The 21,830-nt window shown below is 50.0% G+C and overlaps 1 protein-coding gene across 2 annotated transcripts; it reads left to right on the top strand.

Annotated features, from left to right (window-relative positions):
* Positions 1 to 8,969: 8,969 nt before the first annotated feature.
* LOC119220925 (xylosyltransferase 1-like) lies at positions 8,970 to 21,619 on the top strand. 2 transcript variants are annotated; one of them, XM_037477263.2, is made up of 11 exons: positions 8,970 to 9,396; positions 13,030 to 13,564; positions 14,784 to 14,956; positions 15,070 to 15,272; positions 16,252 to 16,332; positions 16,431 to 16,647; positions 16,750 to 16,926; positions 17,553 to 17,821; positions 18,683 to 18,878; positions 18,967 to 19,303; positions 20,011 to 21,619. In XM_037477263.2, exons 1-11 carry the CDS (start codon positions 9,115 to 9,117, stop codon positions 20,331 to 20,333), a joined length of 2,793 nt encoding a protein of 930 aa, XP_037333160.2. In that variant the 5' UTR covers positions 8,970 to 9,114; the 3' UTR covers positions 20,334 to 21,619. The 2 variants fall into 2 exon arrangements, with proteins under 2 accessions (XP_037333160.2, XP_062422239.1); XM_062566255.1 differs by lacking the exon at positions 8,970 to 9,396 and adding an exon at positions 12,800 to 12,898.
* The last annotated feature ends 211 nt before the right edge of the window (positions 21,620 to 21,830 follow it).

The following is a 21,830-nucleotide window of genomic DNA, read 5'->3' as shown; positions in this document are numbered from 1 at the left end:
TGTCAACCTAATAGATTTGATTTCATTTTTAAATGAAGCAAAGTTGAATGTATCACCATCACCTTGTTTTTACTTTGTGACTGCAGGTTCTTTATGGCCTTTGGCTGTGATCTCGTAGACTCTTTTCACACTCTATGCTTCGCATGGTGGCAGCAGATGTTTTCAGACTTTCAATTTGAATTCAGACCGTTACCACCATCACAATGTCTGCTGGTTTGGACGAGTGTTTGTTTATAATTGATTAAAAGAGGTAAAACAACTACAAAGAGCTAAATAGCTGCTACGAGACTCATATGAGAAGGAGCAAACAATCACAGAGAGACATAAAGCATTGTACCGCCACAAAAAAACTACAAAAACACAGCCACTACAAAGAGAAATACAGCAATTCTATAGAGACACACAAAACAACGACACACATCATTTACGAAGAAGCAAAGCAACCAGAAGAGACAAAAACCAACCTCAAAGAGACACAAAACAACAAGAGACATGAAGTTTGTGGGTCTTACTTCTCTATGGGGCAGTTGTCTGGTGTCTCTGAGGCCGGTGCTCTCGTCATCTGCTCATCTTCATCACATGGATGCTTGGTATGAAGATGATTTTCTCCATAAAAGACACGGAGGAAATACACTAATAATGAAGTTGTCGTTGTCGCTTGAAGGAGAAACCTGATCACTGGTGACTCATCGTGCGTCACATGTGACCTTTATTCATCAGTTAATGCAGCAGAGGTAAAACTGTGAGATCAACCGTTGTGTTTTTATTTTAACGTTCCCACTGTCATGTTGTTGTGTGTCTGTGTGTCTGTGTGTGTGTGTGTGTGTGTGCATGTGACTGTCATCTCTCAGTTAGCGCTTGTCTTGATATCGATCCAATCGAGTCGTAACCCCAGGATTCAGCCCACAACTGTGAGTCCCTGCTGCAGTAGAATGAGCGGTTTGCAAAGGGGACTCTGGTGAGAAGAGATGATCACAGAGATATTTGAGTTCCACAGTGAGCTGCTGCGTTTGCAACATGGGCTGAATTCTCTTCTCCTTAATCCACTGAGTTTAAATCACAACTGAAGCTGAAGAAACACACTTGAGGAGACGTGATGAGCTGTTCATCTCCTCGTGGTGAGTCACAGCCGATGAACAGGGCCGGTTAATCTACTTCTACGTGCAAATAAGTGTTTTAATAATGCGTCGGTGCTCCCACTCTGGAACGCTGAATGAGTCACAAGAGCAGGAAAACCTGTCCAACGCGTCGTCTGAAGGGCTCTGAAGGGCTCGCCGTTTTAAAGTGGACGTCATACCACGTCGAGTTTAAGCTCTGTAATAAATGTAACTTTGACAGAAGAGGCGTTTCCCCACCAGGGCCCCGACCCCTGACCCCTCGCGGACTCGGCCGACCCGGCGAATGATGTGGGGCTTTAAAAAAAAAGTTTCTCCCTGATTTGAATGTTTTTTAATTAATGGTCGAAACATTCTCAATAACTAAATGAAGATCTTTGAAGTGTAAATTGAATACATCGACCTCATTTGACTTCCCTACCTGGTCTGATACATCAAAACGCTATGAATTATGAATAATTATAAATGTGCAGCAGAGATTTCTCGTGGGCTCCTGTCTCCTGCGTTTGGCTCACGTCGCGAGGTCTCGTTCTTCTGGATCTGCAGCTCACAGAGGCCTCGTTTACGGGAAACACCTCGACGAGCTCCTCTGTTTCCACGCCAATAGAAGGAAACTGACATCTGCAGGTAATTAAGGCCCTAAAAGCCCTGAGCTGCTGGTTGGCGGAACAGACCCCCCCCCCCGCTGTGATGACCACGCCCACGTGAGTACACACTGTAAACGAAAGTTACAACACGGCGCAACAAGTGAAACAAAAGTGAAAGAAGAAGCGCGGCTTCCTCCTCAGGTGCTTATATGAAGCAGAGGGACCTCCAGCCTTCACTCCTGGCGGAACGCAGAGAGAGAGGTATGTGCACCCTTTATGCATCTTTATGTGAGAATGATCACTATGAGGAGATGAGTCTGATGGAAAGGTTTAATCCCTGTTTACTTCAGTAGCTTTTCTTGAAATATTTTAATAGTAAAAGTAAAACTATTTTTAAAAATCTGTTCAGGAGAATGAAACGAACATAGAGGTGTTTTGGCGAGTCTTTATTTTTCTGAGTCGGGGGGTAAAGGACGAGGTGTAAACTAAGTCCCTCAGAGCACATTGTGAAAATGACTCAGATGACCTTTATCAGAAGGTCTGAGCGTCTTCTGAGAGGCTCTGAGCTCAACCTGCCAGGACGAGGTCATGTTTACTGAGAGGAAACCAAAGCTATGAATCCACCCTGAGGGGAACACGGATGTGGAGTGTTACATCCGTGAGTGACATGAGGCAGCCTGTTGACTCATTCGTCGACGTTCATCGTGTTTCACTTTGTGTTTGTGCTAAGCTAGGCTAACCACAGCCCTGTGGTCGACTGCCTTCTCAGTTCTTTGGTTCCATTGCTGCGTTGCTGAGGTTTCTTCTCACCTCGCTCTCCTCCCACAGGGATCCAGACACCGACATGCAGTACCAGTGGGCTGAAGATGACTTTGATCTGCCCGATGGGGTGGTTCCAATGGGCCTCGGTGCTCCAGTTATGGGCAGACGCTATGTCATGTACCACGGCACCACCAGGGCATTGGCTCAATCAATCCTGAATAGCGGTTTCCGTCAGTCTAAAGATGGAATGCTCGGCGCCGGCGTCTACCTCAGCAGAGACCTGCAGAAAGCCAGCCGCTACCCCATTGATCATCCGGAGGCTGACAGGGTCGTCATCAAGGTTTCGGTAAACGTGGGGAAAGTGATCGCCATCAATCGTCAAGGTCACCCCCGTCAGAAGAACTGGCATGACAGCAGTTTCGAAGAGGTGTTTGACACCGCCTGGGTGCCCCCCAACTGTGGAATGGTGAAGAGCGGTTTGGAGGAGGATTGTGTTTGGGATCCCAATCGAATCAAGATCCTTAAAACCATCGCCCCAAAACCAACCACTGGTGCGTGGGGCCACATGTGAGCTCTACGACATGTCAACCATTTATTTTGTATGTTCAGATGTATTTTCATATATTTGGAGAAAAAGTAAATGACAATGAAAACCTGAAAAATAAACGGTTGTTAAGTCTGACTGGCTGTTGTGTTGAAGGCGGAGTGAGATGACGGTGCACAAGAGAGATGACTCATTTAGAGGAATACTTGTTGCTCTCTAAGAGTCAAGCACAAACACCGGGTGAAATAAGTATTGAACACGTCACCATTTCTCTCAGTAAATATATTTCCAAAGGAGTTAGTGACATGAAACTTTCACCAGATCTTGGTAACAACCCAAGTGATACATACATACCAAAGAAACCAAAATAAAGAAGTTCAGAAATCAAGTTATGTGTAATCATGTGAAATGACATAGGGGAAAAGTATTGAACACGCTTACTGATATTTATTCAATAGTTTGTACAAAAGCCTTTGTTGGTAGTGACAGGTTTCTGACGCCTCCTGGATGGAGAAACTAGTCGGATGCTTTGCTCTGGTGGGATTTTGGCTCATTCTTCCACACAGTCTTCAAATCTTAAAGGTTCCGTGGGCCTCTTCTATGACTCTTGATCTTCAGATCTTTCCATAGATTTCAATGGGATTTCAGTCCAGTGATTGTGGGCCATTCTAGCAGCTTTATTTTCTTTCTTTAAAACCAGTTGAGAGCCTCCTTGCTTGTTTGGGACCATTGTCTTGCTGAAATGTCCACCCTCGTTTCATCTTCATCATCCTGGTGGATGGCAGCAGGTTTCTGTCGAGAACGTCTCTGTAAATTTGCCCCATTCATCCGTCCTTCAATTAGGTAAAGTTTGGGAGTACCATTTGCTGAGAAGCAGCCCACCATGATGTTCCCACCTCCAAACTTCACTGTTGGTATGGTGTTTTAGGGTGATGTGCAGTGCCATTTCTCCTCCAAACAGTTCCATTCTGATCTGACCACACTACATTCTCCCAGTATTTCACTGGCTTTTCCAAAATGTAAATATGATCACTGATACAACAACCCGTCATTGCCGGACTATAAGGACGCGATGATGGTTTGCCGGTCGAAGGGGTGAACAAAGTTGTGGAGAAAATACAGGACAAATATGTCCGCAAAAAAAATGCAATGAAAAGCAGCAGTGGCGATGCACAGGACAAAAAAAGTCTCTGATAAATAAATAAACAAACCAACGACTTCCACACACAAAGATGTCACTCTGTAGGTCGTCTTCAACAGAACACGTTGCTCCGCCTGGTGGTCTGGAGTTGAAATGCTTTGCAACACGAGCAAACCTTTTAGAACCAGGAAGTGAAACGCGTCCGTCAACACGACGCAGAAGCTTCTTCCAGCCTTTACGGTTTTCGTTGAAACAACAGTACCTGCTAAATGCAGGTCTTTTTGAAGCTCTCCACAAGTGGTCCTTGGCTCTTAGACAACTCTTCTGATTATTCCTTTCACTCCTCTGTGAGAAATCTTGCAACAATTAGGTTGTGAAGGTCTTGAGACAGCTCTTTGCTTTTACCCATCATGGGATGTGTGACACCTTGGCAATGAGACCTTTTTGGCGCTAAAGGCAGGGGAGAGGGAGAGAAAGGGGGGGGGGGGAGGCACGCTAGGTGAACAAACATCTTGCCTTTTTACCCAAACGGTGACTTCTGGTAAATTTCACAGCCCTGTGTGTTTGAGGAGATGAAGTTACTCAATGTGACATAAAATGGGCTCTCAAACATTTGGTGAATGTGACTGTAGTGCCGTTCTTTCGTTGTCGTATATTTCCAAGCCGCTATTGAGCTGCAGGCACATTACATTTTTCATTTTCTTGACGTGAATGACAGGAGATCTTACTTTTGTTACGCATTAAAAACGTTGACTAAGTACACAAAATAAAACATTCCGTCACACGGTAGATAAACTGCATTAGTGCCTAATCAGCTCATCTCGGTTGCACCTGTTGCAAACACAAAAAGGGGGCGTCACGTCAACATATATCCAATATAATACATCCTCAACGTAAGAAAGTCCAATTAAACAACATTCACACTTTGGGCTCTTACAGTGACTCAGCTGTCAATTTCCTGCTGTTTGAACCAAACAAAGCTCTGTGAGAACCTTCAATACAACGAAGAAGCTGCTGCAAAAGGAACTGAATAGAATAATATAATCTACTTTACTTATGCATTAAAGTCTCCACTTCTTCTGACTATTACGGCTTATAACCAAGAAACACCTACGTTTGACCATATCTTTCGTGACCGTGGCTTAACTAAGTTTTTGCTGCAGTCGTGTCACTCAAGGCCAAAGCTTCATGAGTCAAAGCTGCATTCTGTGTAGTGACCAGCAGGGGGCGACTCCTCTGCTCCCATAGACGTCTATGAGGAAATGACTCTACTTCTGTGTGGTGACCAGCAGGGGGCGACTCCTCTGCTCCCATAGACGTCTATGAGGAAATGACTCTACTTCTGTGTAGTGACCAGCAGGGGGCGACTCCTCTGCTCCCATAGACGTCTATGAGGAAATGACTCTACTTCTGTGTAGTGACCAGCAGGGGGCGACTCCTCTGGTCCCATAGACGTCTATGAGGAAATGACTCTACTTCTGTGTAGTGACCAGCAGGGGGCGACTCCTCTGCTCCCATAGACGTCTATGAGGAAATGACTCTACTTCTGTGTGGTGACCAGCAGGGGGCGACTCCTCTGCTCCCATAGACGTCTATGAGGAAATGACTCTACTTCTGTGTGGTGACCAGCAGGGGCCGACTCCTCTGCTCCCATAGACGTCTATGAGGAAATGACTCTACTTCTGTGTGGTGACCAGCAGGGGGCGACTCTTCTGCTCCCATAGATGTCTATGAGGAAATGACTCTACTTCTGTGTAGTGACCAGCAGGGGGCGACTCCTCTGCTCCCATAGACGTCTATGAGGAAATGACTCTACTTCTGTGTAGTGACCAGCAGGGGGCCACTCCTCTGCTCCCATAGACGTCTATGAGGAAAGGACTCTACTTCTGTGTAGTGACCAGCAGGGGGCGACTCCTCTGCTCCCATAGACGTCTATGAGGAAATGACTCTACTTCTGTGTAGTGGCCAGCAGGGGGCGACTCCTCTGCTCCCATAGACGTCTATGAGGAAATGACTCTACTTCTGTGTAGTGACCAGCAGGGGGCCACTCCTCTGCTCCCATAGACGTCTATGAGGAAATGACTCTACTTCTGTGTAGTGACCAGCAGGGGGCGACTCCTCTGCTCCCATAGACGTCTATGAGGAAATGACTCTACTTCTGTGTAGTGACCAGCAGGGGGCGACTCCTCTGCTCCCATAGACGTCTATGAGGAAATGACTCTACTTCTGTGTAGTGACCAGCAGGGGGCGACTCCTCTGCTCCCATAGACGTCTATGAGGAAATGACTCTACTTCTGTGTAGTGGCCAGCAGGGGGCGACTCCTCTGCTCCCATAGACGTCTATGAGGAAATGACTCTACTTCTGTGTAGTGACCAGCAGGGGGCGACTCCTCTGCTCCCATAGACGTCTATGAGGAAATGACTCTACTTCTGTGTAGTGGCCAGCAGGGGGCGACTCCTCTGCTCCCATAGACGTCTATGAGGAAATGACTCTACTTCTGTGTAGTGACCAGCAGGGGGCGACTCCTCTGCTCCCATAGACGTCTATGAGGAAATGACTCTACTTCTGTGTAGTGACCAGCAGGGGGCGACTCCTCTGCTCCCATAGACGTCTATGAGGAAATGACTCTACTTCTGTGTGGTGACCAGCAGGGGGCGACTCCTCTGCTCCCATAGACGTCTATGAGGAAATGACTCTACTTCTGTGTGGTGACCAGCAGGGGGCGACTCTTCTGCTCCCATAGATGTCTATGAGGAAATGACTCTACTTCTGTGTAGTGGCCAGCAGGGGGCGACTCCTCTGCTCCCATAGACGTCTATGAGGAAATGACTCTACTTCTGTGTAGTGACCAGCAGGGGGCGACTCCTCTGCTCCCATAGACGTCTATGAGGAAATGACTCTACTTCTGTGTAGTGGCCAGCAGGGGGCGACTCCTCTGCTCCCATAGACGTCTATGAGGAAATGACTCTACTTCTGTGTAGTGACCAGCAGGGGGCGACTCCTCTGCTCCCATAGACGTCTATGAGGAAATGACTCTACTTCTGTGTAGTGACCAGCAGGGGGCGACTCCTCTGCTCCCATAGACGTCTATGAGGAAATGACTCTACTTCTGTGTGGTGACCAGCAGGGGGCGACTCCTCTGCTCCCATAGACGTCTATGAGGAAATGACTCTACTTCTGTGTGGTGACCAGCAGGGGCCGACTCCTCTGCTCCCATAGACGTCTATGAGGAAATGACTCTACTTCTGTGTGGTGACCAGCAGGGGGCGACTCTTCTGCTCCCATAGATGTCTATGAGGAAATGACTCTACTTCTGTGTAGTGACCAGCAGGGGGCGACTCCTCTGCTCCCATAGACGTCTATGAGGAAATGACTCTACTTCTGTGTAGTGACCAGCAGGGGGCCACTCCTCTGCTCCCATAGACGTCTATGAGGAAATGACTCTACTTCTGTGTAGTGACCAGCAGGGGGCGACTCCTCTGCTCCCATAGACGTCTATGAGGAAATGACTCTACTTCTGTGTAGTGGCCAGCAGGGGGCGACTCCTCTGCTCCCATAGACGTCTATGAGGAAATGACTCTACTTCTGTGTAGTGACCAGCAGGGGGCCACTCCTCTGCTCCCATAGACGTCTATGAGGAAATGACTCTACTTCTGTGTAGTGACCAGCAGGGGGCGACTCCTCTGCTCCCATAGACGTCTATGAGGAAATGACTCTACTTCTGTGTAGTGACCAGCAGGGGGCGACTCCTCTGCTCCCATAGACGTCTATGAGGAAATGACTCTACTTCTGTGTAGTGACCAGCAGGGGGCGACTCCTCTGCTCCCATAGACGTCTATGAGGAAATGACTCTACTTCTGTGTAGTGGCCAGCAGGGGGCGACTCCTCTGCTCCCATAGACGTCTATGAGGAAATGACTCTACTTCTGTGTAGTGACCAGCAGGGGGCGACTCCTCTGCTCCCATAGACGTCTATGAGGAAATGACTCTACTTCTGTGTAGTGACCAGCAGGGGGCGACTCCTCTGCTCCCATAGACGTCTATGAGGAAATGACTCTACTTCTGTGTAGTGACCAGCAGGGGGCGACTCCTCTGTTCCCATAGACGTCTATGAGGAAATGACTCTACTTCTGTGTAGTGACCAGCAGGGGGCGACTCCTCTGTTCCCATAGACGTCTATGAGGAAATGACTCTACTTCTCTCTTGATTTATTCCCTCAGTAAACATTGTAAACATGAGTTTATGGTCTCAGTCTCTAGTTTCAAGCCTTCTTCAGTACAATTTTATGATTAAATGCAAATCTGTATGTTACAGATATTATGTATGAATTCATTGCATAATGTTTTTATCATTAGTTGATAGTTTTATAATTTCATTCCTTGTCATGTCATTATAGTCATTATCATTGTTTTATCATTATTATAGTTGTATTATATTATGCTTGTAGTGCATTTCATCATTTTTGTTATCATTATTATTATAGTTTTCATAATTTGTACTACTAGTCATTCTCATTTTTTTGTTTTTATTATAGTTGTATCATTATTATCATTACAGTTATTACCCAGATTGTTTGTCATTATATTGATAATTATTCTAATGATGTATTTTGTCTAGTCATCATCATTCTTATGATTATTGTCATGTGTGTGCTGATGTTCACTGAGCTGTTGAGCTGATGATCGGCCGCATGAGGGCCTCCGGTTCCTCTCTGCGAACCTCCGAACCTCTCTCCTCATTTCCAGCCTCAGCCAAGTCCCCTCCATTCTCCTCCCACCTCCCTCCTACCTCCTCCTCCCTCCTCCTCCTCCTCCTCCCTCCTCCTCCCGTGCGCCCGCCAGTAGCGCCTCTCAGGCCGCGTCGGGGAGCGAGCACTCACACCCCGCTGTGGCGTTTAGCGGATGGGGCTCTCAGCTTGAGCCGGAGGGAGGAGGAGGAGGAGGAGGAGGAGACGGAGGAGGAAAGATGACCGGTAACCCGTGCGCCCGCAGGCTGGCCCGGCGCTCCAAGTCCGCGCTGCTGATCGCCGCCCTGGCCGTCCTGCTGGTGCAGACCCTCATCGTGTGGAACTTCAGCAGCCTGGACTCCGCCGGCGGGGACGGAGGCGCCAGGAGCCGCGAGAAGCGAGAGGAGGAGCGCGCGGGGGGGCTCAACAAAGCGGACGGGCGGCCGCGCAGGGGGCTGCAGAAGAAGGGCGACCCGCCGCCGCCGCTCGGGGAGGCGGCGGCGCGGCACCGGCTGCAGGCGGTAAGAGCCGCGTCAAGGCTTTTCATTTACGTTCACACCCGTGTTTCCTCCACCCAGCGGGGGTCGGGGGGGGGGGGGGGGGGGCGCAGCCCGCGTGGCAGCGGCTGCTGCTTTTCTGGCATTCGCGTCCTGCTCGCGAGGCCGAACTCAATGGCGAAGCCCGACCATTTAGGACGCGTCGTCACCGCGGATGCGGCAGGTGGACGCGAGCTGGACGCGGGTCCAGGAGGTCCAGGAGGTCCATGTGGTCCATGAGCCGGGATCACATCCAGAGGCGGCCAGCTGTTCAACGTCAATGTGGCTGTCGGAAAACATCGATGTTTGCTGCCGCTAAGTGCCGATTTATTGATGAAATGCATGCGGAATAAAAGCATGACGCACGTCCTGCTCCAAAATAACTTCATCGAGGGTCTCAGTCACGTGTCAGTGTCGTATCATTTCAATCTTACTTAAATGCGTATTTGATTGACGGGGTTCCGCTTGTCATTGAGTCTGTAGAATCTCGTTTTGTTTTCGTGAATAAGGTGAACATAATGAAAACGTTACAGCTGCTGTTTTCCTCCCAGCGAAGCTTCAGCATAGAATGTGTGACCTTAAACTCTGGATTCTACTGTTGTGATTTAGGGGTTCAATTAAAATCCTTCTCATGGAGATATTGAGGAGCCCTTCAGGGACCGTAGGAAACATGCAAACTATCAAGGTCTTACAAAAGTGTCTTATTATGGTCATTCTTCCCCGCTGATATTAGCTTTTAAAAAGTGGCAATTTACGGAGAGTCCTTCGGTCTGTGTGTGTGTGTGTGTGTGTGTGTGTGTGGCTTTCATTCATATGTTTCATTACTATACACTATATGATCTGGGGGGGATTCCAGTGTTTTATGTTGAGCAAATAGTGTTGTGTGTGTGTGCGTGTGTTGCTTCACCTGCCGGGATCCAGGTGTTCTCATGTTGTCAAGACATGAAAGAACAGAGTCTGTGTGTGTGTGTGTGTGTGTGTGTGACAGAGAGCGAGTCGAGTTGTATTGCATGGATCCATTTTACGTCCTTTCATTACGGTTAGCCGGATGCCCTGTGATCTTGTGTGTGTGTGTCTGTCTGTGTGTGTGTGTGTGTGTGTGGTATGTGCTGACGGTTAGAGACACATGCCAGCGCTCTTTATAGGACACTGGGAGGTGAAGGGAGACTGGGGGGGGGGGGTCTTTTAACTCACCTCGCCCCCCCCCCCCTAGAAGCCTCCTGTCGCGGTGGCCCCTCCTCCTTCCTCGTCACATGTTTACGGTTTTGTGTCTGAGAAGAGCAACACGTTTTGCATCCATGACATCATCAATTATTATTCATTCTTCATCTTGGTGGATTGATCATTTCATGTATCAGAAACAAGTATAGATATATCTGTATATCTATATTACTGATAAAGTTCAGCTTCCTCTCAATATTGATTGATTGTTCCATCGTTGCCTTAATCAATCAAGCTATTGTGAATATTAAGTTGAACATGTGTGAAGGTGATAGTGTGTGTCTGCGTGTGTGTGTGTGTTTATTGACAGGAAAAAGCATTCTATTTCCATTTTAATTTAAAATAAAAGTGTGTGTTTAACCCATTGCAGCAGCTTCCACAGCACAAACATCACGTCACTGAAGCAGTTCAGTAACGGCTCTGTTGGTGAGCAGCTTGAGTGTGTGTATAGGTGTGTGTGTATGTGTGTGTGTGTGTGTGTGTGTGTGTGTGTGTGTAGCACCATGCGTACTGATGTTCTCGTCCAGTCGTTTATGGCGCCACAGTTGGACAAATCTCACATTCATCGCACCTTGGGGCGGACCGACGGGCACACCCCCCTCAACCAGCCCCCCCCACACACACACACACACACACACACACACACACACACACACACACACACAGTGCCGTGTGTCAGCGCTGATTCACATCCTCACAGCCAGGTCAGATGGGATTAAAGAATCGCTTTGGATCAGGTTTCTCTGACAGGATTCATACTTTATAATCTGGTTTAGATTGTTGGATAATCCCTAAATACTCTGTGTGTGTGTGTGTGTGTGTGTGTGTGTGTGTGTGTGTGTGTGTGTGTGTGTGTGTGTGTGTGTGTGTGAGAGAGACTCCTTTGGGATGAAAAGACTCGTATTTGTGAGGCTCGTTACATGATTTCGGAGCTCGTCCTCAGATCATTAGTATTTTTATGGCTGTCAATAAGTATTGATCATGTATTGATGGTTTCTTGATGGACTTGTCTCAAAGCAACAGCTTGTCTTTGTCTTCTTCTCGTCTCCTGCCTCCAGCATCTGCAGATGGAACCACAGATGTTGGTGTCAGGAGGCCTCGTGTGAAGACGATATCATAATGTCTACGATGTGTCAGTAGACACATCTACTACTAACACTGATAATATCAGTTTGTGTTAAAGTTGCTACACAGAGGTTTCACTTTGTGACCCCTGTGGCCTGAAGTGGTAGTGGCCTCCTCACCAGGGTCCCTGTAGGAAACCTCCCCTTCTACTCAGATGTTCGTCACTCTCTCTATTGGCGACCAAGCACAACACGCTAATGTTAAAACCAGAAAGCTGCCCCCCCCCCCCCATTATCTTTGAGATAATTCTCACTAAAACTGGGATGGATGGAGTTAATCCGCAATCAGCAGCATCCCCACGTCCCTCGTAAGGTCCATTGAGCTTCTGTCCATCTGCCTCCGTCCTCTCCTTTTGTCTCCTCCTCTGCTGACGGGAGCAAAGAGCTCATTGATGACAAGAAGGACAACGACGTGGGATGTTGTCTTCGTGGTGGAGCAGGGTGTCAAACTCATTTTAGCTGGGGGGCCACATGCTGTGCCACTAACCCTAACGCTTGCCTCCATTCACCTGCTCACTTCACTTTAAACCTCTTCCTCCTCAGCCGAGCTCAGAATGTCATGTTCCCACAGGTACACACACACACACACACACACACACACACACACACACACACACTCAGCTCTAAAACGATATTACAGATGAGATAATTAAAGGTTGTCTGAGGAGCAGGTGGCAGAGCTGATATTACTGCCTTCTCACTGGCCCTCATAGTGTGTGTGTGTGTGTGTGTGTGTGTCTGTGTGTTTGTGTGTGTGTGGGTGTGTGTGTGTGTGTGTGTTTGTATGCGTGTGTCATAAACACACTCTTTATCCCTAGAATAGCCAGAGGGTAATGTGTGGGATTAAAATACCCATTGAGGTCATGTGGATTTACAACTGTAATACACACATACGTGTATATATATATACACATACGTATATATATATATATATATGTATATATATATATATATATATATATATATATATATATATATATATATATATATATATTAGATTGTATTGCCACCCAACTGGGAGGCCAGCTGCCTGTGTCTCAGGGGTCAAAGGTCTCAGGAAGTGGGATGAGATGCCTTCAGAGGGCGAGATGATGTCACGTTGCCTCTGGGGGGTCGTTGTCGTCGGATCTTCTGCTTCGAGGGTTTGTGATGACGTCAAAAAAGACTCCATGTACTTTGTGTACTCCATGTACTTTGTGTACTCCATGTACTTTGTTTACTCCATGTACTCCATGTACTTATCGTGTACTCATGGTGTATCTTCTCCTCTCAGGACGTGTACCACTCCCACCGGCCCAAAGAGAAACTCCGTCCGGACAGCAACAACAACGAGAACTCCGTCCCCAAAGACTTCGACACCATCGACAGCAACAGCAACCTGGCGCCTCGGCCCCCACGCCAGCGGGTGCCCCCCCCCAACGCCAAGCGCAAGCTGGACAAGGCTCAGAGCATGCTGGGAAAACCCGCCAACGAGGTCCTCAAGTTCCAGCCACGAGGGGCGGCCCACCTCCACAACCACACCCGCACCCACGTCCGCAAGCCCCACCCGCCGGCGCCAACGCTTCCGGCGCCGGTCCGGGGGTCCGATCGCGACCCGGCGCTCAGGCGGGCCAACGAGTCGTCCTCGCCGCCCGGTTTGGAGCCGAGGAGAGCGCCGCCGCGGTGCGAGGTCAGCGGGAAGGAGGCCATCTCCGCGCTGTCACGGGCCGAGAGCCGGGAGTGCCGGCAGCAGATCGTGGAGGTCTACTGCCGCCACAAAGACGGGGCGCTGATGCCCCGCAAGGTGCCGCGCTACTGCCCCATCGAAGGTGAGATCACCGAGGTCACCAAGGAGGCCAAGGGAAGGAAGCAGGGGTCAAGGGCACACTGGGGGGGGGGAGTCTGACGGTGCTATAATACCAACGTGGACGGATCGATCCATTAAGATGATTTAGATCAGTATTAAAGATTCCTAACGGATTACTTGTAAATATTTAGAGGTGAAAGGGGGGGTCAAAGAGGAGAAGAAGACGTACGTATACATTTGTCTCTTCACTGCTGGAAAGACTTCTGACTTGTTAAAAAGCTTCAATCCACTCCAATCATTTAAGAAATACATTTCGTCAAGATGAAAGCTGAAGGCCCAAAATCACTAGATAATAGTTCCTGGAAATAATGTTCTCTTGAAGACATTTCCAGAGGTGGGTGTTGTCCCGGTTTGTTGGAGTCTGTACTTACAGCGTGGGGCAGTGGCCCAGAACACGTTCCTTTGAGGACCGGTTCCTCCTCCGTGTGAACGCAGCTGTGAGTGAACCCACGAACCAAAGAAGGGTTTTCCTTCTCCCGGATTTATCCCCTGAGGAGCACCTCTAACCCGGCACGTGCCCATCGCGGCTCTATTTTCAGAGGCCCGAGGCCCGGACGCATCGGCCTAATTACCCCCCCACCAGCCAGTTCCCGGTGTTATTTTGGAACGGCTGACTAATGTCTTACCCGTGTAGCGGCGCTCTGTGAACCGCCGCGGCCTGTTTGAGGTTCCGCTCACAAGATCACAGGCCGCTGTGGGGACACCAGTCATTACGTCCTCAGGCCGCATCGACCTACGTGAGCTCAGCCCGTGGAAGAGGAGGAGGACGTCGAGCCGCGGTTTGGGTTTCCTGCGTTGGGATTCTAAGTGCTCGTCCCCACCCCCCCCCACCGCCACCCCTCCCGCCCCCCTCCCTCTCCGTCCACTGGCCCGAGCCGTCTGATTACAGTCATTTCTCCTCGACTCCCGATCCCAGCAGGCCGGGGAGGTCACTAATTAGGCCGCGCAGGCCTCAACCCGCGCCATCTTTAGCGCGAGCGTGACGATGGCGCGGCGTCAGGCTGCCAGAGGCTTTGTTTATTCAGGAGGCAGATTTAGCTCAGCCGGCCGCAGGCGGCGGGACGGTTCCAGCGAGGCGGGGGTGAGGCAGAGGAACCCGAGTGGAGAGCAGGGTTCACACTGAAGTTTGACTAAAGGAAACATCTGGATCCTGTCAAACGGTGACTTCCTTGTCCTTCCAGGGAAGGCGAGCGTCAACGTGCAGTGGGACGAAGACCCGCCCGACGCCGCCCGGCTCCCCCCGGCCCGGATCGCCTTCGTCCTGGTGGTCCACGGCCGAGGCTCGCGCCAGTTCCAGCGTCTCTTCAAAGCCATCTACCACACCTCGCACTACTACTACATCCACGTGGACCTGGTGAGACCTGCCCCCCCCCCTCAGAGAAATCTCATGTTTTCACTTGAACTGCAGGAAGTGAAGAGACCAGTGTGTTTGACTCAGTGCATCAACCTTCCCCCCCCCTTCCTCAGAGGTCCAACTACCTCTACAGTGAGGTCCTCTCTCTGGCCGGCCGCTACCCCAACGTCCGGGTGACCCCCTGGAGGATGTCCACCATCTGGGGCGGGGCCAGCCTGCTCACCATGTACCTACGCAGCATGGAGGACCTTCTCCAGATGTCTGACTGGTCCTGGGACTTCTTCATCAACCTCAGCGCTGCAGACTACCCCATCAGGTGAGGCACAAAGCGTGTGTGTGTGGGGGGGGGGTCTTAAGCAGCTAAGAGGAGGTTACGTGGCCAATAGGCCCGAGTGCGTCGTCCTTCCCTGATGATTTGAATGTGAAAGCTCCGGTTCTTTTTTTATGGCAAGAACACACACACACACACACACTCACACACACACACAGAGAGACAGACACACACACACACACACACTCACACACACACACACACACTCACACACACACACAGAGAGACAGACACACACACACACACACACACACACACACACAAACAGACAGACACACTAATCCATTCTCTGTCCTTTTGTCAAAGCAACTGTTTGATCGCCCTTCCGGCTACAATCCATATCACATCCACAGCATTAGCACAATGCCATCAATAGCTATGACATCATCGAGGCACATGGAGTCAATGGAAGTGTGTGTGTGTGTGTGTGTGTGTGCGTGTGTGTGTGTGTGCCGCTTTTTTTCTCTGGTCAGAGAAGGTCACACAAACTTAACATCAATGAGAACACAGGGTTTTCTCCTCCTCGTAGAAGATGAGATGGAAGATGGTTTGAAAGAAAGAGACGATTGGTTCAAACATTTGGGGGAAGAATGCTGCTTTATGTGTGTTTGATGTTTGAGGCACAGAGAAACGCGTGGATGTTACATAAGAGTTTTCTGCTAGAATGGACAGTTTGGCAGTGATGGAATTTAAATAAGTACTTTTACTTCACTTCTGCACTTTCTCCTTGTGCCACTTAAAACTTTTATTGACGCCGTTTTTACTCCACAAAATATATCTTTAGAAACTTTAAAGATGTCATTTCTACAGATGATTGATGGTGAAAATGTCACAGAGAAAAACAGCCGCGTAAACATTGGTGGAGAATAAACTGGAGCATTATATATATATATAAATATATATATATGTATGTATGTATCCAGTGGTCAATGTGTGATGATTGACAGCTGCTGTCTCTCCTCAGGACCAATGAACAGCTGGTGGGTTTCCTCTCAAAGTACCGCAACAAGAACTTCATCAAATCCCACGGCAGAGACAACGCACGGTACACAGTACACACAGTACACACAGTACACAGTACACACAGTACACACAGTACACAGTAAAAGTCAGGTGGAAGTAATTATCCGTGTCTCCTCCCAGCTTCATCCGTAAACAGGGTCTGGACCGCCTCTTCTACGAGTGCGACACCCACATGTGGCGCCTCGGGGACCGAAAGATCCCAGAAGGCATTGCGGTGGACGGCGGCTCCGATTGGTTCCTGCTCAACCGGGCCTTCGTGGACTACGTGGTCAACTCCCAGGACGAGCTGGTCGTCAGCATGAAGCGCTTCTACACCTACACACTGCTGCCCGCCGAGGTAACACACGTGTGCTCTACAACACAATATGAGCAGCGATGATAAAACACCATGAGGGTCGTGTGAGGGGGGGTCACGTGACGCCATGTTGTCTCCGCGCAGTCCTTCTTCCACACGGTGCTGGAGAACAGCGCCCACTGCCAGACCATGGTGGACAACAACCTGCGGCTCACCAACTGGAACCGCAAGCTGGGCTGCAAGTGCCAGTACAAGCACATCGTGGACTGGTGCGGCTGCTCGCCCAACGACTTCAAGCCCTCCGACCTGCCGCGCTTCCAGGTGACCTTTAGCTCCCAGAGGCTCCTCGGCTCCTCAGAAGATCATCTCTGCACCTCAGAGTTACAAATGATGCTCTCGTATCGTTGTGCATTTCCGTGTTTTAGACAATTTGAACCCACAAAAATAACACAACAACAGGAGAGCGGCTTGTTGTCTTTGCCCCAGAATAACCCTCTCATTAGGTTTGGGTGGTTTGATGAGGTCACACCCACCTGATGACATCATCGGTCTCTCTTGATCAACTTGAAGTGCATGTGTGTGCTATTGTTAGTCGTACAAGCTGTTTTCTTTAATAACAACTATGAGATTTGCTCAATAAAACGCAGTGCGTCACTGCATGCTACGCTAGCTCCTGCATGCTACGCTAGCTGCTGCATGCTACGCTAGCTGCTGCATCGTACTGCATGTGTTCCCCGCTGTGTGGGTACGTCCTTCATTGACTCTCTCCGGTCCGACTGGATCTGTTAGAGGTTCAGTTCGCACATCGTGTTCATCCCTCGCTCGCAGTCCCTCATCCCAGCGGATGTCGAGTCGTGTTCCTTCTTCTTCTGTTTTAACCTTCACTCCGTCCCCTTCATGCGGGTCCCAGTGGTCCTCTGATCCTCCCGTCTTCTCCCCGAGCGCAGCAGGCCTCCAGACCCACCTTCTTCGCCCGGAAGTTCGAGGCCAGCGTGAGCCAGGAGGTCATCAACCAGCTGGACGCCTTCCTGTTCGGGGCCCCCGCCGCGGGCACGCCGGGCCTCCACGCCTACTGGGAGAACGTCTACGAGCAGGAGACGGACGGCCTGGCCGGCCTGGCGGACGCCGTGCTCAGCCACTACCACGCCTTCGCCCGGATGGGACTGTCCCGCGCCGCCGGCTCGCTGCAGGGTCACCCCAACGACAACAGCTGCAGGTACCGCGCGCAGGGCCGGGGTGGGGGGCGGGGTGGGGACGAGGTGGGGGGCGGAGTCAGTGTCGAGGTGACAGATGGCGCCAGGGGGGTTTGACTAAATGGGAGAGTTCTTCACGACGGTCCCAGAGGTTGACGCTCGCAGGCCTTTTGGGGGTTTCTGGGGTGTGACCTTAGATCTTTGGTTTGTATCTCATCTCTTTTGTGGAATGAGTCGACTTAACTTCATGAAGAAGATGTTCCAACCGACTGAAGCGTTTGTTTGACATGCGAAAGCTCAGCTGTTGCTTTGTGAGAAGAGAACCAGAACGAAATTGATTAGAATACGGGTGTAAGAAGGAAAGTGAACAAGTGGGCTTTCAGGTAAAAGTGCATCATGAACGTTGAGTAAACCCCCCCCCCCTCACCCCTGGTCCTCCAGAACAGAGCCGCTCAGACGGGATCTTTCCAGCACGTAGGAGGCTGTGTGTGTGTCTGGGGGGGTTTGACCACAGAAGGTACAAGGAGGTACTTGTGTTTGGAGTAAGGGGGGGGGGGGGGGGCGCTGGCCAGGATGGGTGGGGGCTTCATTACGGTCAAACAGGACTCGTCTGTTCCCCCCGACCTGTGATTTGGGTTCGGCCCACACGAGTACACACAGACCCACACAAATAGTGGCACCGTTGTGTTAGTGATGATTTTAAGGAATGAATCTATAATTTATGAAAATGAAAACATCATCAGTTATTTTGACTTTTTCACATTTACGGACTTTTTGGGGCTCTTTTGAAAAACGTAATTCAAATATACTGGCATCTGTAAAAAGGGTGGGGGGTTGGCGCCGAGGGCTCTGGACACCCCCCCTGAGAACGTCTCCCCTCGCAGGTTCGAGGCCCTGAACCACCCGCTGTCCGTCCACCTCTACTTCCTGTCGGACGCGTTCCAGGGCTACCTCGTGCGTCACGTGGCCACCAACCGGGCCTCCACCCAGCCGGAGAGCCTGGAGACCTGGGTGACCTCCAAAGACCACTTCAGCCAGGCCAGCCCCCCCCACCCCGCAAACAGGCTGCAGCATGTGCAGGTCAGACACACACTCCACGAGGTCCTTGTGAACACACAAATTGGAATGAACCCCCGGGAACACACTGACCTGAAGATCTGCTCCTCAGGTGGGGGCAGACTGGGATCCCAAGGAGCGCCTCTTCAGGAACTGGGGGGGTCTGCTGGGCCCCGCGGACGCGCCGGTGGCCGTGCAGCGCTGGAGCCGCAGCCAGAGCAACCTGACGGCCACCGTGGTGTGGATCGACCCCACCAACGTCATCGCCGCCACCTACGACATCCTGGTGGACGCCTCCGCCGAGGTCACCCACTACCGCCCCCCCCTGACCCCCCCCCTGAGGCCAGGGCTGTGGACGCTGAGGGTGCTGCACCACTGGAACCCGCTGGGTCAGACCACCTTCGTGGTGGCGCCGCTGGAGTTCCACCGACAGCAGCCCATAGGGCGAGGTAAGCTGGCCCGGGGGGGGGGGGGGGGGGGTTGGGTTAGGGGGTGGGGGGGGGGGGGGGGGATCTCTAAGGTCTCTAACTGGGGAAGGTCGATCGAAACGGCCGCTCCCAACCTGCAGGAACTCCCGCGTGTTCAAAAGCGCCACAGCGCTCCCTGTGGTTTGTGCGTCAGGAACCAGAACCAGTTACACACCCAGAGGCCCTCGAGTCACAGCTGTCACCACGCTCATAGTGTCACTACGCACACACACACACACACACACAGGGTCACCTCTATCATTATTAACCTCACTGTTTAGTTTGACCTCTGATGGCTGTAAGTGAAGCTGCTTCATGAATAGAAGGACATCGGCTGTGTGTGTGTCTGTGTGTGTGTGTGTGTGTGTGTGTGTGTGTGTGTGTGTTTCATGCACCAGTATCTGTGTGTGTGTAACAGGAGCCTAGAAGATCACCTCGAAATCACCTGCAGTGGTTTGAAAAATATTTTCGGAATCCTCCGAAATTTTTCAACCCATGGTGCTAATGGTGCTAATGGTGCTAATGTTGCTAATGGTGCCATTAGCGCTTTTTGTTCTGATGCTTAACATGAAACATGCAAAGGCATTTCGTTGTGTATTTGGTAAATGAGCTAAAAAAGGTTTGGAAGCTTTTCCAGATCCCCTCCCTCACCATTCTCCCCCCCCTCCCTCACCATTCTCCCCCCCCAGAGGAGGCTCTGCGGCTGCACGCCGGCCCGGCCAGGAACTCCTACATGGAGCAGAGCTTCCACGGCCTGAACCCGGTCCTGCGGCTGCCGGTGAGCTTGGGCGCCGTGGAGGAGGCCGAGGCCAACGCCGGCCTGACGGGGGCTCCGCTGCGCCGCTGGCTGGACGGGCTGCTGGGGGGCCACTGGTCCGCCGCCGACGTCTGCTCCATGGGACCTAGCGCCTGCCCCGTCATGCAGCGCTGCCCCCACACCGCATGGAGCTCTGCCAGCCCCGACGCCAAGTCGGACCTGAGCCCCCCCGGAGAGGACGGGCGGATCAGGTAGCAGGCGGATGGACCGGAGGGGGGGGGGGGCAAGAGGAACAAATGAAGGAAGGCACGACGTCCTGCTTGTGTCTCGTATTTATTTATTTAAAGTTTGAGGTGAAACAAGGTGGACGAATCAAAGGGACAACAGAGTCGTGTGTGTGTGTGTGTGTGTGTGTGATAGTGAGTGTGTGTGTGTGTCACAAGAACTCGACACCTCTTGTTGTGTGAGTTGTGCTCGTGAAGGAAGGACGTCGTCGCTCATTTTTAGGCCCAAAGCTGTTTTTTTTTTATAGATCATCAGATTTTAAGTTTAAAGTTTCATTAAAGGGTTGAAATCGATAAAAGCACTTTAACAACAAACACAAACACTGAAAAGTATTAAAACTTTTGTTTCCCAGGAAGTGTTTTCTGCGAACATTTTCTCATGTACTCTTTATTTTTTTATATTTTTCCATGCAGTGAAATGCAGGAACACAAATGAGAATAATTTTATTACAAGTTCTGCATTCAAAAAATAAAGAAGCAAAGAACTTGTTCTGTATAATTTATTCAGAGATTTATATGAAAACATTGCGATTAGTTGTTAGTTTGTTTGTAAAGGCTGCTGAATGCTTTGAGGTCTCTAAGGTTGATTTTAATTAACCGTTAACTATAAAGTTCTGACACACGTTAAGTTCACGTCTGACGCAGAGACCCAAAGCTTTAGTTTTTTCCTAATTATCTAAATTACATCCAGATTCCACTCCAACGAGGACACGTCCTCCACGTGTCCCGTGGGTGGAGCGGATCTATGGAGGTTGTCCTTTGACGTAATTAAAGAAACGTCTTCATCGTCGTTCTCCTGCTCTGAACGGACTGGACAGCGGAGTGAGGTTCGTACTTGTGAGTCTTTGCTCAATCAGTGTGCGTTCGTCACAGATTGTGAACACGTATTATTTTTGTAAAGGTTTGTAAAAGAACTTGTTTCGTCTCTGAGAAGACGAATAGAGGACAGCTCTCTGGACGCTGAGACGCAAGGACTTCAACGTGTCTTTTTGATGATGAGACACTGTCGATAAAGGCTTCACTCTGGAGGATTATTTGTCCTTTGCATATTTCTGCCTCACTTCCATATCCACTAGTGACCTATTTCATTTTATTCATCATTCTCTCTGTGGGAGTCGTGAGGTGCCTTAGATGTTCTCTTGTTTTAGGAAGTCCTCTCTGAAACCGTCTCAAAAGTCCAAAATACAAAAGAATTGTCGTAAATGCCTTACAAAAGAACACAGTGGTTTGAAGTACAGTTTTTGAAAATAAAACAATCTCCCTTTAAACTGTGTCCAACTTATTTTTTACCCAATTTATATTTAAGTACATAGATGCTTGTGAGGCGTTCAAAGACCTCCGGTGAAAGCGTATCAACACGCACGCACGCACGCGCACGCACACACACACACACGACAGTTTGTGACTGGCAGCAGGGTTTTTTTATTTTGGGAAATAAATAAATAAAAAATATATATGTATATTAGGG

The sequence above is a fragment of the Pungitius pungitius genome, chromosome 12, assembly GCF_949316345.1.
Source record: "Pungitius pungitius chromosome 12, fPunPun2.1, whole genome shotgun sequence".
Lineage (NCBI taxonomy): Eukaryota > Metazoa > Chordata > Actinopteri > Perciformes > Gasterosteidae > Pungitius > Pungitius pungitius.
This window is presented reverse-complemented; position numbering and strand designations above follow the sequence as displayed.